We start from the raw sequence: 14,568 nt of genomic DNA, 5'->3' as shown, positions 1-14,568 counted from the left end.
TTCCAATTAATTAATAATGGACAATGCCATCACTGTATACTTAACAAGTAAGGTAGTGCAAGGTCCACTTCCATTCTTTTGTAAGTGGTCAGGTTTTGGTATTGCTGTAGTGAAAAACAGTCTGCTCGTAGTGTCCACGCACTCTGAACAAAAGGAGAGATGAGTTACATTGCTTTAGTTGGTCCATATGTCACTTAACTTTTAGAGCAGTCTTCCAGAATTATGGTTAACCTGAGATGGTTATTTTTTACTTCAGCTGTCAACAGAAAGTTAGATTTTTGTCATGCTAAACTGAAGGCTGCTTTGGGTTTCTGTTTAATAAGTTCCTAGTTTTGCAGTCAAACTGAGCGCTTTTCCCTAGATTTCTAGATTGTCTGAGTGGCAGCAATTACTTCTGTGAGGAAAGTAGCTGATCCAGTATTATTCTTCTAGGATAATAGCATACTGTTATCAGGATATGGATCGGTTCAAGCAGATGTTGCTGCCAAAAGAGATGTTCCATTCTGACTGTGCATTCTTGCTTTCCTTATGTTGGCTTGGTGAAGTGAGGGCTGCAGGATAAATTACTTGCTGTAGTAGACAGTGGAACACTTGTAGGAGGCAGAAGATGAAGTGTTCCTCTTTAAAGCCAGCGTGATCTTAGATTACAGGCTTCAGTGTGGCTTTACAGTTAAGCTTTTCCCAGGTGGTTTCAAAGCCTCACCTTAATTGGGAAATCAATATGCCTGTTTTTATTTCAGTTTTATCATAGTTGAAATCATAACAAGACATTCTTAACAAACATATTCACACAGTGCAATCTGGTTGTTTGTCATCTATCTCACAAAGATTTCCACACTGATTTAAATGCTTAAAGACTACATAATTTTACATTAATAATTTAACTTTATTATTGAACAAAAAATTATTTTTTTTCCATTTCAGTGGCTTTGTTTTTCTTCGACTGATTTGTCCTGCTATCCTGAACCCAAGGATGTTTAATATAATCTCAGGTGACTATGCTTCAGACTGAATCTGTACTTTATGTAGTAATAGGTGTGAACTTAACTTTAGTGCCTAATATAGCAGAATATGAAGTCTTTCAAACACTGTGTCCAAAGTCATGTTATCTGTAGCAATTGACTCTCTCCCTAAGCCAGCCAGCATACGGTTTTCACCCTCAAAGATTAGACTGTTTATTCCCAATGTCTTGTTTTAAAGTAAAAAAAAAAAAAGAAAAAGAAAGAAAAGAAAAAAAAGAAAAAGTGAATGTTAAAGAAAAATATTTCATTAAGAAAAATTGTTGTGGCTTAACCCCTGTGGGGAGATAAAGCACTACACAGTTGCTTGCTCACTTCCCTCCTCACCCTCAGTGGGATGGGGGAAGAGGAAAGGAAGAATAAAACCAAGAAAATGCGGGGGTCAAGATAAAACAAACAAAAAATAAGTAATTGTTTAATAAGTGAAAGATAAATGGAACAAAACAAGTGATGCAAAGGCAATCACACCACTTCCCATGGGTAGATCAATGCACAGCCAGTTCCTGAGCAAAAGATGGCTAACACCCATAAAACCTCCTCTTTTCTCTTTTATTGCTGGGCATGATGTTATATGGTATGGAATATCTCTTTAGTTAGTTCAGGTCATCTGCCCAGTTGTGTCCCCTCCCAGCCTGTTGCACACTCCCCAATCTGTTCACTGGGGAGGCAGAGTGAGAAACAGAGGTGGCCTTGATGTTGTATAAACACTGTTCAGTAAAAGCTAGAACATTAGTGTGTTATCAGTACTGTTTTGGTCAAAAGTCTAAAATAGCACTATATGAGCTGCTATGAAGAAAATTAACTATCCTAGCCAGGCCCAGTAAAGAAGCATTACCCTGGTTTTTGATGCTCTCTTTGTAGAGTGCATCTCTCTAAGTAAATAAAACAGTGATGGGGACTGTTCCTGTCTGCTAGGATTGTGAAATTGGTATACTGATCTGTAGCACAGTTCTGAGTGAGATCAGATAGCATTCTCCTAAACAGTTCTTAGGTGTGATTTGGGTGTTGGCACACATCAGGGACCACATCTGACAGAGTTGGTGTGGGGCTTTGTTGTGAAGCTTTAACAGTGAGCAAATGGATTATTCCATGGTAGTTGACTTAAGCACGTAGAAATGTTTCTGAGTGTTTTAACTTACAGATGTAGTTGAGGTCTTTGAGATGCAACAACTAGTATGTGTGTTACTCTTGTTCTAGACATAAGGCTGTGTTGATGGGATTTCAGGTTTTAAGTTTTGCTGTATTCCTTTATGGTGGATTGACCCTGGCTGGATGCCAGGTGCCCACCAAAGCCATTCTGTCTCTCCTCCCCCTCCTCAGCTAGACAGGGGAGAGAAAATATAATGAAAGGCTCCTTGACTGAGATAAGGACAGGGAGAGATCACTCACTAATTACCATCACAGGGAAAACAGACTCAACTCAGGGAAATTAGTTTATTATCATACAAATCAGAGTAGGGTAATGAGAAAAAAACCCAAACCTTAAAACACCTTCCACCCACCCCTCCCTTCTTTCTGGGCTCAACTTCACTCCCATTTTCTTTACCTCCTCCCCCTTGAGCAATGCAGGGTGGATGGGGAATGAGGGTTGCAGTCAGTTCATCACATGTAATCTCTGCTGTTCCTTCCTCCTCAGGGGGAGGACTCCTCACGCTCTTCACCTGCTCTAGCATGGGGTCCCTCTCATGGGAGACAGTTCTCCATTAACTTCTCCATGGGCTGCAGTTTTTCACAAACTGCTCCAGTGTGGGTCCCTCATGGGGTCACAAGTCCTGCCAGCAAACCTGCTCCAGCATGGGCTTCTCTTTCCAGGGGTACACAGGTCCTGCCAGAAGCCTGCTCCAGCACAGGTTCTCCACGGGTCACAGTCTCCTTTGGGCTTCCACCTACTCTGGTATGGGGTACTCCACAGCCTGCAGGTGGATATCTGCTCCACTGTTAACCTCTGTAGGGGGAATCTCTGCTCTGGTGCCTGGAACACTTCCTCCCCCTCCTTCTTCACTGACCTTGGTGTCTGCAGAGTTGTTGCTCTCACATAGTCTCACTCCTCTCTTTTGGCTGATCTTCTGCAGCAGGTGTTTGGGGTTTGTTTCCCCCTTCTTAAATATGTTATCACAGAGGTGCTATGGCCATCGCTGATTGGCTTGGTCTTGGCCAGTAGTGGGTCTGTCATGGAGCTGGCTGGCATTGGCTCCATCAGACATAAGGGAAGCTTCTAGCAGCTTCTTACAGAAGCCACTCCTGTAGCCCCTCTGCTACCAAAACCTTGCCACACAAACCAAATACATCCTTGTGAGAAGAAGAAGGGAACGGCATAAACTACTGGTGGGAAAACTGTAGTACTAAGATATTAGGATATCTGAGTTCTGTACTTTTAAAAAGTTTGTGTATGTTATACTTCATCTTTGTGTCATCGTTCCCCCCCTCCTTTTTTTCTTTTGGCAAAAATCATCCCAACATAGAGGGCATTTGGTTTGCACTTGCTGTTGTTTTTCCTCCTTCCTTCCCTAACACCTTCTCAATTTTACCTGTAAAATGCTGATTTGGAAATAGGAAGAAATCAGAAATCACTTGTATCAAAAACACTTTGAGGAAAAAACTTCTCCTTTTTTGCCTTTATAGACAGCTTTTCAGACAATGTAGCAAGTTTTTGTCCTCTCTCTTTAAGCTATACTAAATGAGAAGGCCTTAGTCAGTCCAAAAGTTCCTTTCTCCCTTTACTAATTTTCATACACACTTTGGGGGAAGCATTTAAGAACCATAACCTCATATATGGTGATCCTTTCTTTAGTATTTTTACATCTTCAGATTTGTGAATGACATATTTTCTAACTTGGGGACTGCATTGAGACCACAGCTGTAAATGGAGTTGTTATCCATAAATTTTCATAATCCCCTTTAAGCTTGTATGTAAGTGTTATTCCTGTTTAGAAGTTGAAATAATATTCTTCACTTTTGCTAAGGTAAATTTGCAAACTCTATATAGGGCTGTTAGAGCTGTTAAAACAAAAACAAAAAAAAAGGGGGGCTGCTCTTTTGGAACAAAGCTTCTAACATACTTCCTTGCTGTAATGGGGCAGGGAAGGGGAGGGGAAATATTCTGAAGGCTCGGTGTATAGAGTTCAGTTTCAGCAGCAATGTGCCTATCCTGTCACCTCAACAACTGTTCTCAAAAATCTTTACTGAAAAAGTCATTTGTTTCAACCTTCTTATTTGTTTTTTTTTTTTAAAGATTACACTTTAGATCAGTTCTCTTCACCTGACCTTCCCAATTCTAAGGCTAGTAATGTTTTCCAGCATCGCTTTTTCAAAGGGATGTACAGTACTAAGCACTGGATGCTACGAACAACTGAGATTAGTTGTATGATTAGTGCCTCAGTCTAAGCTCCAGCTATGTCTTAAAAGTTGGAACTTATTTTTTAATTAATTGCAATGCTGATCAGGGAAGGGGGCAGAAAGACAGAAGATCAAAACATACAAATATAGACAGTGAAGAGTATATAGCATTCTTATGAAGCACTGTGAAATTTAGAGTTTATATAATAGCCATATCAATTCTGGAATACTTAAGTGGCCTGTAAGTGGAAAGTCAGGTTTGACCATAACTGTTTAAAAACAAACCAAAAAAACCTGTGCTTAACACTAATCTCTTAGTCAGTTATAAACAACTTTTTCCAACAAGTGATTGTACCAGAAGTTTCTAGCATTTGATTTGTGCAGTAAATAGCAATACAAACCATGATTGCATGCAATGTTTAGTCTATTTTCCCGGTACTCATAATTTAAATTATAATTTGCATAACAATAAAGGACCTACTTATATGGGTATATGCAAATAAGAAAAAGGATAAACTTAATTATTTTATTAGATTCTAATAAAAAAAATCATTTAAACAGAGCTGTTTGATTTTTGTGAAAAGGCTTTTCACTTAATTCATAAAACTTTTGTTAACCTTAGGCTTCTGAGGAACGCATTATTTTGCTTTGTTCTGTAAGCACTAGTACAGAAAGTCAGATATGCATATTAATATTTTTTGCGGACATAATTAATAAAACAACAAAAGTTTACTTGATCATGAGATATTTTCCACATGCAGTTCTGTTACAGCATTCAAAGTATTTAATTCCATGATAAATAACAAATTGTATAAGAACTTAACTTCCATGTGACTACTGGAAGTTTTAAATGAAATGGCCAATAACTCTCAATTTGTATTCCTGTCAGATTCTCCTTCCCCTACTGCTGCAAGAACACTGACGCTGGTTGCCAAGTCTGTGCAGAATTTAGCAAATCTGGTTGAATTTGGAGCTAAGGTGAATATAATTTTACACAGAACAGTCTAGAACTGCATTTCCAATATATTTCATTGTTCCTTTTTAATACAGACAAAAATCTGTTGCTGTTTTCTTGTGCAAATCCTGATGTGTGACCTGGGTGTCTTATCAGCAAGGAGGCCTTGTTCCTGCAGTTTCTTCTATCCTCTTCAGTTGGAGCTCAACGGGGTATTGATTTAAACTAGAGCAGTAGCATAATGTCTGGCTGAATTGGAAAGAGGAGTCAATCATTTGAGAATGAGTCATCTAGAAACTTATGTGAATGATTTAGTACATGCCATGAAGATTTTGAATCTGGTAGTATGAACAACAGCAGTGACCTGTTAAAATAATTGATGAACCAATGACCATACTAGTAGGTATTATAAAGAGTGATGCAACCATATTTTCATGCTATGAGAACAGATAAACTCAGACATTTGTTCTCTCAGTGAAGAACCTTTTCCTAATGTCCAAGCTGGACTTCCCCTGACACAGCTTCATTCCATTTCTTTGTGTCCTATTGCTGGTCACCAGAGAGAGGAGATCAGCTCCTCCCCCTCTGCTTCCCCCCTTGAGGAAGTTGTAGACTGCAATGAGGTCACCCCTCAGCCTTCTCTTCTCCAGGCTCAACAAACCAAGTGACCTCAGCTGCTCATCATAAGTCTTGCCCTGAGAACTTTCACCATCTTAGTCGCCCTCCTCTGGACACACCCTAACAGTTTGATGTCCTCCTTATGGTGAGGTGCCCAAAACTTCACACAGTACTTGAGATGGGGCCACATCAGTGCAGTGTAGATTGGGACAGTCACCTCCCTTGACTGCCTAGCTGTGCTGTGCTTGATGCACCCGAGGACATGGTTGGTCCTTTTGGCTGCCAGGGCGCACTGTTGACTCATATTCAACTTGCCATCAACCCAGACACCCAGATCTCTTTCCATGGGGCTGCTCTCCAGCCTCTTGTCCCTCAATTTGTATGTATAACCAGGATTACCCCGTCCCAGGTGGAAAATCTGGCACTTGTTAAATTTCATACGGTTGGTGATTGCCCAGCTCTCTAGTCTATCCAGACCTCTCTGTAAGGCCTCTCTACCTTTGAGGGAGTCCACAGCTCCTCCTAGTTTAGTATTGTTGGCAAACTTACTTAATGTACATTCACTTCCTGCATCCAGATCATTTATAAAAACATTAAAGAGCACTGGCCCTAAAATTGAGCCCTAGGGAGCCCCACTGGTGACTGGCTGCCAACCTGATGTAACCCCATTTACTATAACCCTTTGAGCCTGACCTATCAGCCAATTGCTCACCCAATGCATTATGGACTTGTTTAGCCATGTGCTGGGCATTTTATCCAGGAGGATACTGTGAGAGACAATATCAAAAGCTTTGCTAAAATCCAAACCCACCGCAACTACTGGCTTCCCTTGGTCAACTAGATGGGTATTGGAGTTGGAGAAGTGGGAGAGGAGAGGCAGGCAACCATCTCTCCACCATAAAAAGCATCTATGTGATGGTAAAATAGGTAAATTTTCTTTAGGAATATCCATATCAACAAGACAACTGAGAAATGCTAGAGTACAAATCTGTGATTAGAAAGGATCCACTCAAGAAGGATGTATCATCTGCCTTTAAGTAGATGATGAGAGCCTTTTTGCATTTACATTGATTATTTGATGTCAAAATGGGGAAACATCTTTCATTAATATTGGCATGTCTCTGTACAGAACCTTGAAATACATTCCACATCCATGTTCTTTTATATACTGTATGTAATAATTCACTTTCAAATTGAGACCCATTAGGACTAAACTTCCAGCCTGGATATAGAGTATTTTAATTCTGAAACAAATTAACAACTACCAGCCTCTGGCTCCCCCACTACATACACACACACACACTTTTCCTCTACTTATTCCTTAGACGTGTTTTCTGTTGGTACAGCATTTTGAAACACCCCTTTTATTTGTACTCATTTTCATATTGCTTGATGTAATTTTGTAAATCAGTTTTATAAGTTGCACTAAAAAGCCTCAGCTTTTAATACAGTTTCTATTTCATCACTAAAATAATGCCAGCAACAATTGGTCTGTTCTGGTTCCCAAGTTTTAACATGGTTGAACAATAGCATCTGTTGACTTGAGCATAATGAAAGAAAGCCAAGTTCAGGCTGCCATTATAAAGCCATTTGTCTGACATTCAACTTGGAATGTAAGCATTAATGAAAGAACAAGGAGGGCACTTAGGTCCTGATGTTACCTCTGAAAGTGTTTTCTCCATTATAAAGCTGCAATGAAAAAAAAGAAGTCTATCTTCAGTATTTCAGAAATGTAAAATTTCATGTCACAATGCATATATAAACAATTTCAGAATCCATCTGGAATAGAAAATAGTGTAATCCTTTGACTGGTTGTACACCAGTCATTATAAATTAACTTGAAAAAAAAAAATCACTCCGGATGACACATTTGTGGTTTGCAGTGTCATTTGTCTCTGATTATAATGTGTTCACTTCAGGTGTGACTATTAAATTGGTATTGATTTGTTCTAATAAATACTTTTAAAAATTACTAGGAGCCATATATGGAGGGGGTAAATCCATTCATCAAGAGTAACAAACATCGCATGATCATGTTCTTAGATGAACTTGGGGTAAGTGGTTTAAAACCAAAATTATTCATTTTATTCATTTAGTACTGTCGTAGACATGAGATCTATTTGAGCTTCTCCCCAAGGATTAGGGCTTTTGGCCAAAAATACCAGTCTTTTTAAAAAGCGATTTAAAACAAAAAAATTGTATGTGTAATTTGTCATATGGTTTTGACCTGAGATTGAATAAATTGAAATTTTAAAAAATATTATGTTCAATTTTAGTTATACATTACCAAATGTCTCACTGTATGAATTCTAGATATTGTAGTTTAAAAGAAAATAATAATTGCAGTTCACTTTGAAACTGTTAGTGTTTTGTGTATGATAGCTATAACAAGATTTAGGAGCTCATGTATCTATATATGTCTATGTTTAAACCGTGAGTTTGTTTTAAAAGTGAAGATGAAAGAAATGTGTCTAGCTTCCTGAATTGATCCATTAAAAGTGACCAAGATGACATCTTGGACTATTTTGATAATCTATAAGAATGAGTGTTTTGAAGTGTGTCATTCAGGTGGATTGCCATATGTCACCTTTTTCTGGATAAGCAGCAACTTCTGCATATTATGATATATTTTTTTTTCTTTAAATGGCAGATTATGCATGAGGACTCAGAAAACTGTTGGGTTTTAAAATAACTGATTAATCTACTGCTTTAATTACATTATTTTGTTAGTGGATTTACTGACTTGATAGTTTGAGCGTTTTTTGGTGTCCATTTTTGCTGCTGCTATTGTCTGATTTAAATTTTAAAAAAAACAACACAAAAAACAAACCCTAATGTATGGATCTCCCTCATTTGGGGAGAGGATATAACATGAATCTCTTTTCTCAGTATCTTTCTGACCAGCTCAGAGGTAGCATAACAACATCAAACCTTTTAGTAGAACCCTCCTAGTAGGAATAGGAATTGCTGTATATTTAGTAATCTCTCCATGTGAAATGTATAACCATAATTAAAATATCTTCATAAAATAGATGCTTGTGGAGAGGAGGAAATATATAATTTGTATTAGATAACACGGACAGAAGACTTAATTGTGAAGAAAAACATTGCAGTACTTGCTTGCAGTATCAAAACAGCTGTTAGTGGGTCTGTAGAACTGTAATTTAATTTTCTTATATGCCTGGGTACTCACCATTTTAAGTCTACTCTCATAATTTTTGTTAAAGAATGTTCCTGAGCTTCCAGACACTACAGAGCACTCTAGAACCGACTTATCTCGTTATCTGGCAGCCTTGCATGAGATGTGTGTGGCACATTCAGATGAACTTCGGACACTCAGTAATGAGCGAGGTGTAATGCAGGTAAACTACAATGGTTAACAAAAATCACAGGTACAGATAGCATGTCTTGAGTTATTGCTTAATACCATGATTCTTTTGTAATTTTTCTGTCCAGCAGTATGAGTAATAAATAATATGTGCATTTCATCAGGAGGTTGCTAATTGTAAAGGTAAAGAAACTCAAAACTATGAACTAAATATTTATACAACGAAACCAAAGATGTTTTCAAGCAGCGGGTTGGTTTGTTTGTTTGGGTTTGGGTAGTTTGGTTTGGTTTTTTGCACTTTTTTTTGTTTAGTTTCCAGGTGAAGTTTTTAGTTTCTAGAGGAAGCCTAAATCCAAGAAATTACTGTCTCCTGACAGGCTCTAGTTTTAAGATCTAGTTCTTCTAATTGAGAGCTAAATAACTAAATTTACTTTCCTTAGCTTTCTATCACTACTTCTTTTCTGCTTCCTGATTTATTACATTTTTTAAACAAACATGACAAACTTCTCTAGCAAACACTACAAATGAGTGTTCTGTTCCAACTACTGAACTTCTATACAGCTTTTATGAAAACTTATTTTTTAAAGAGGAAAAAAATCACATGACTTCATGCATTGTCTCAAAATACTACAAAAGTAATATACTTGCCTATGGTTACTAATTATGATGAACTTCAAGTCAGCAATTCTATTTAGTGCACAGTAATGTGTTTTGATATGCTTGAACAGTATACTGTGCTGTGCTGTCCGTTTTTAGTGCTAATGATTTGGGGATGGGGCAGTTGTACTATAGAAAGCCTTTTTGTTTAGAGATGGTCTTCCTAAAATTTAATCAGTGTGAGCTGAAACTATTTAATGACTCATTTTCAAAGAGGTAGTTTTTAAAATAGTTTTTAATTGTTTCAAATAACTTTTTGAAATCATATTTCTTATTATTCTCATTGTTTAAAGACTGGGATTCCTATATCCTGACTTTTTGAGGGCCTTAATTTAAGCCTGGGTAGATGATAAATCTATATTTCTTTCTCCTGGCAGGAGATGTTACTCAAATAATGCATTTTTCAGAAGTAATGTTTTTAAATAAGGGAATTACTGGGAACTCTTATGGTGATTTTGCAAAAGGTGAAGTGAAAATATATTTGTATTTAGTCATCTTTGGTAGAAGAAAGCTCAAGGAATTAAAAATGAGATAATTTTTCATTATAGCAGTTCAAAACTAATCCAGTTTAATAACTATGTGGTGGTTTGATGCTGACTGAATGCCAGGTGCCCACCAAAGCCGCTCTGTCACTCCCCTTCTCAACCAGACAGGGGAGAGAAAATATAACAAAAGACTTATGGGTTGAGATAAGGACAGAAAGATCACTAAGCAGTTACTGTCACGGGCAAAACAGACTTGACTTGAGGAAAATTAGTTCAATTTATTACCATTCAAATCTGTAAAAAACACCTTTCCCCACCCCTCCATTCTTCCCGGGCTTAACTTAATTCCTGATTTCTCTACCTCCTCCCCCCGAGTGGCACAGGGGAACAGGGAATGGGGGCTGTAGTCAGTTCATCACACATTGTTTCTGCTGCTCACACACTTCCCCTGCTCCAGTGTGGGGTCCCTCCCATGAGAGACAGTTCTCCATGAACTTCTCCAATGTGAGTCCTTCCCACAGGCTGCAGTTCTTCACACACTGCTCCAGCATGGATCCCTTCCACGGGTTGCAGTCTTTCAGGAATGGGCTGCTCCACTGTGGGTCTCCTGGGGTCCACAGGTCCTGCCAGAAAACCTGCTTCAGGGCGGGCTCTCCATGGGGTCACAGCCTCCTCCGAGCATCCACATGGTCTGGCATGGGGTCCTCCACAGGCTGCAGGTGGATATCTGCTCCACTGTTAAACTCCATGGGCTGCAGGGGGACAGCCTGCTTCACCATGGTCTTCACCACAAGCCGCAAGGGGAATCTGCTCCTGCACCTGGAGCACCTCCTCCTCCTCCTCCTTCACTGACCTTGGTGTCTGCAAGCAGAGTTGTTGCTCTCACATAGTCTCACTCTTCTCTGCCTCAGTTTTTTTTCACAGATTTTTTTTCCCCCCCTTCTTAAACATGTTATCACAGAGGCGCTACCACTGTCACTGATTAGCTCAGCCTTGGCCAGTGGCAGGTCTGTCTTGGAGCTGGCTGTCATTGCCTCTGTTGGACATGGGGGAAACTTCTGGCATCTTGTCACAGAAGCCACCCCTATATCTTCCATGCTACCAAAACCTTGCCATGCAAACCCACTACAAACTAATACAATTTACCTCCTCAGTGGCATATGAGGGAAAAAAAATCAGTCGTGTTCAAGTTCATCATTCACTTACAGCTACTGCTAGTCTTGACAAAGCAAAAATGATGGTTAGACTGGCAAGGCAGGTTAGTGGAAGTTTTCAGTACTAAATATGTGTTGCCTACAGATAAGGGATATAATTTTTTTCACAAGGCCTGTATCTGAAGTACTTAATGATTACAGATGTGATACTGTTTCCTCAATACACTTTTTCTATTGCACAGGAGTAGTTTCTCCTCATGGGTTTCCATAAAGAAAACTCTTGATTTTTTTTTCCCATTTTCTTCCTCTAAGTGCCCTAATGGTTCAGGATCACCCTGTTGTAGTTGAACATAGTTCTATAATGAAAAAATGATTGAATTCCTGAAAGTGCATTAGCAATACAATTTCTCAGCCTGTTTTATTTGTATATTCAGTTGTATTTGGTTTAGTTTAATGGCCAGGTTTTCAGAAAGTTAGAAGAGGGTAGTTCTGCCTGTGCAGAAGTGAATTGTATTATCACCTTCTTTTTTGTCACCAGACTCTTTTCATTTTCTTGACCCAATTCTGCACTTTTAGATGGGTAAAATACCTGAGAATGGATTTTTGGTTTAAAGATTGTTTTTAACAGATAGGAGACCTCTCATTTTGAAACTCTCAGGTTAAGTTGGCAAAACTTAATGGGTCTCTGTGGGTGCAGATAGATTTCATATTGCTGTTTTACAGTTACCTTTTGAAGTAATGTCTTAGTGATTAGGAAATTGGAGCTGGAGGGGGTGGGGTTGGGGGGAGTTAAATATATTTTAAATTACCTAATTCTAAGTCTGGTAGGTTAATGTTGAAGATGCTTCTCAAGCAAGATGGGGTTGGTTTTTTTTCTAGTTGCTAATGTAGGGTTGTACGGGGGGGTGTTTTTGTTTTTTTTCTACAGCATGTTCTTAAGAAGCTGTTGGCTATTACAGAACTGCTTCAACAAAAACAAAATCAGTATTCAGTGTCTAATAACATCAGGTAGCAGCCCTCTACCTGAATTCTGCATGGATCCAGCATGTCTAACATGTCAACTCACACAAGTATCACTTTTTTTTTTGCTCTTGCCAAAAATAGCACACCCTGTCACGTTCTCAGTGATGTGTGAACTGTGAAAAAAACCCACAAAGATTCTGTTAGTGAATGATTGTACCAGCAGCTTTTAAATTATCTGTGCAGGATATTTGCACTTTTTTCCACTTGGAACCAGTTTTTACAGCCTCTGAGCCTTGGTGTACAGTTTACCTTCTACACGGAAAATGCTGTGACTGTCTTGAACTTTGAAAATTATTTTCAACACCTGCAATTGCCAAAGTTTTTCTGTCTTGTTGGAAAAGAATTCTCAACTGACAAGGAAAAAAATGCATTGTTTTGACAGCTACATGTAACTGGATAACATTTCTTACTGTAATTTCTGACTGGTTACAATTATTATGACTTTGTTTCAACCACTTAAACTTGTATTTACAATTGCCAGAGTTTGACGGTTATAGTAAGAAAAATCTTTCCTGTATACTTTTTATACCATGCTGTTTCTTTTGCTGGAATCATGTCAAAAGAATATGCAGAAGGGATCTTGTCAGCTTTATTCTTTAATGTGCCACTGCTTCAGAATAAATAATTCTTCCATCAATGACTGTATATCCATCCAGGTAAATCACAATACTTTTGTAAAATGTTTACAACAGTGAATAATTAGAATTCAGTAAATTTATTATCACTGTGTCAGACATGCATGCATCCATTAAACCATTTTATAAAACATGTATTGCTTGGTCTTGTGTATAATGTAAGGCTACCATGAATCATATTTTTAAACATGACAAATAAGTTTTTAAAATGATCAAGCTGTCGAACTATGGAAACTGGCTAAATTTGGGTACAAGTAACAGAACATGGTAAAAATGAAATTTGGGTAACATTGTCCTCATTTGGGTGGGATTGAGTTAATATTCTTCTTGGTGGCTACTGCAATACTGTATTTTGGATTTGGTGTGGGAACAGTGTGGTCAGGGACTTTTTGGTTTCTTGGGCCTTGCTGTGGGAGGGCTGGAGGGGCACAGGAAATTGGGAGGGGACACAGCCAGGTCAGCTGACCTGAACTAGCCAAAGATGTATTCCATACCATGGGACATCATACTCAGTATATAAACTGGGAGGTGTTAGCCAGGGTGGCCGATTGTTCTCAGGGACTGTCTGGGCATCAGTCAGCGGGTAGTGAGCAATTGTATTGTGCATCACTAGTTTTCTTTTCTCCCTTCCCATTGGATTTCATTCCTCTCCCCTTCTCCTTCCTTTTCATTATAACTGTTATTGTTATTAATTTTCTGTTGATTTTATTTTATCCCAATTGTTAAATTGTTCTTATCTCAAGCCTTGACTTTTACATTCCTTTTTGATTCTCCTCCCCACCCCTCTGGCTGAAGGGGATAGTGAGCGAGCGGCTACGTGATACTTAGTTACCGGATGGGGTTAAACCACAACAGTCCCTTGTGGCACCCAAAGTGGGGCTTAAAGGGCTGAGATAATGACAGATCCAACAACCAGACTGTGTTAGAATGAAATTGTTATTCATTTGATTGGATTAATAATCATTGGCCACAATGCTGATTTCTCACCTCTTAAAGTTGCTGACCATTGTCTCAGGGTTGCATTATTTACTTTACTTGCAGTATGTGTTCCCTGTTGTGCTGTTTGTTATCATTGGGTCCTTGGCTAAAGTTATAGTATTATACTATATAGTAATGGTTTATGATATGATGGACTCTGGTCATAAAACTAATCTGCTCTGTGTACACAGTGGTATTGTTGCCCCTGTGTGCCACGTGGTCACTGGTGGGGAATGCCAACAACTGCACATTTGGCTTTGATTTCCCAGAGAGTCAGACTATGGTTGGGCTTACACCTTCCCCTTCTCCCCAGGGCTAATTACTGAAGCGTTTAGGATTTTTGGAAATTCTGAATACCTTTGGTCCATTGGAAGCACTGT

General features: G+C 38.7%; 1 protein-coding gene across 10 annotated transcripts in view; it reads left to right on the top strand.

The window, feature by feature from the left end:
* Positions 1-13,345, top strand: part of LOC129734914 (ras GTPase-activating protein 1-like) — an 87,036-nt gene extending 73,691 nt beyond the window's left edge. The window contains exons 21-25 of one of the 10 annotated variants that reach the window (XM_055700322.1): positions 925-992; positions 5,245-5,333; positions 7,905-7,982; positions 9,156-9,290; positions 12,481-13,345. In XM_055700322.1, coding sequence (XP_055556297.1) covers positions 925-992; positions 5,245-5,333; positions 7,905-7,982; positions 9,156-9,290; positions 12,481-12,564 — 454 coding nt within the window. In that variant the 3' untranslated portion in view covers positions 12,565-13,345. The other 9 variants (XR_008730450.1, XR_008730449.1, XM_055700324.1 and 6 more) reach the window with 9 other exon arrangements.
* The last annotated feature ends 1,223 nt before the right edge of the window (positions 13,346-14,568 follow it).

This window comes from Falco cherrug (assembly GCF_023634085.1).
Source record: "Falco cherrug isolate bFalChe1 chromosome W unlocalized genomic scaffold, bFalChe1.pri SUPER_W_unloc_1, whole genome shotgun sequence".
In the NCBI taxonomy this organism is placed as follows: domain Eukaryota; kingdom Metazoa; phylum Chordata; class Aves; order Falconiformes; family Falconidae; genus Falco; species Falco cherrug.
Note: the sequence above shows the minus strand (reverse complement) of the source record. Positions and strands in the feature narration are given on the sequence as shown.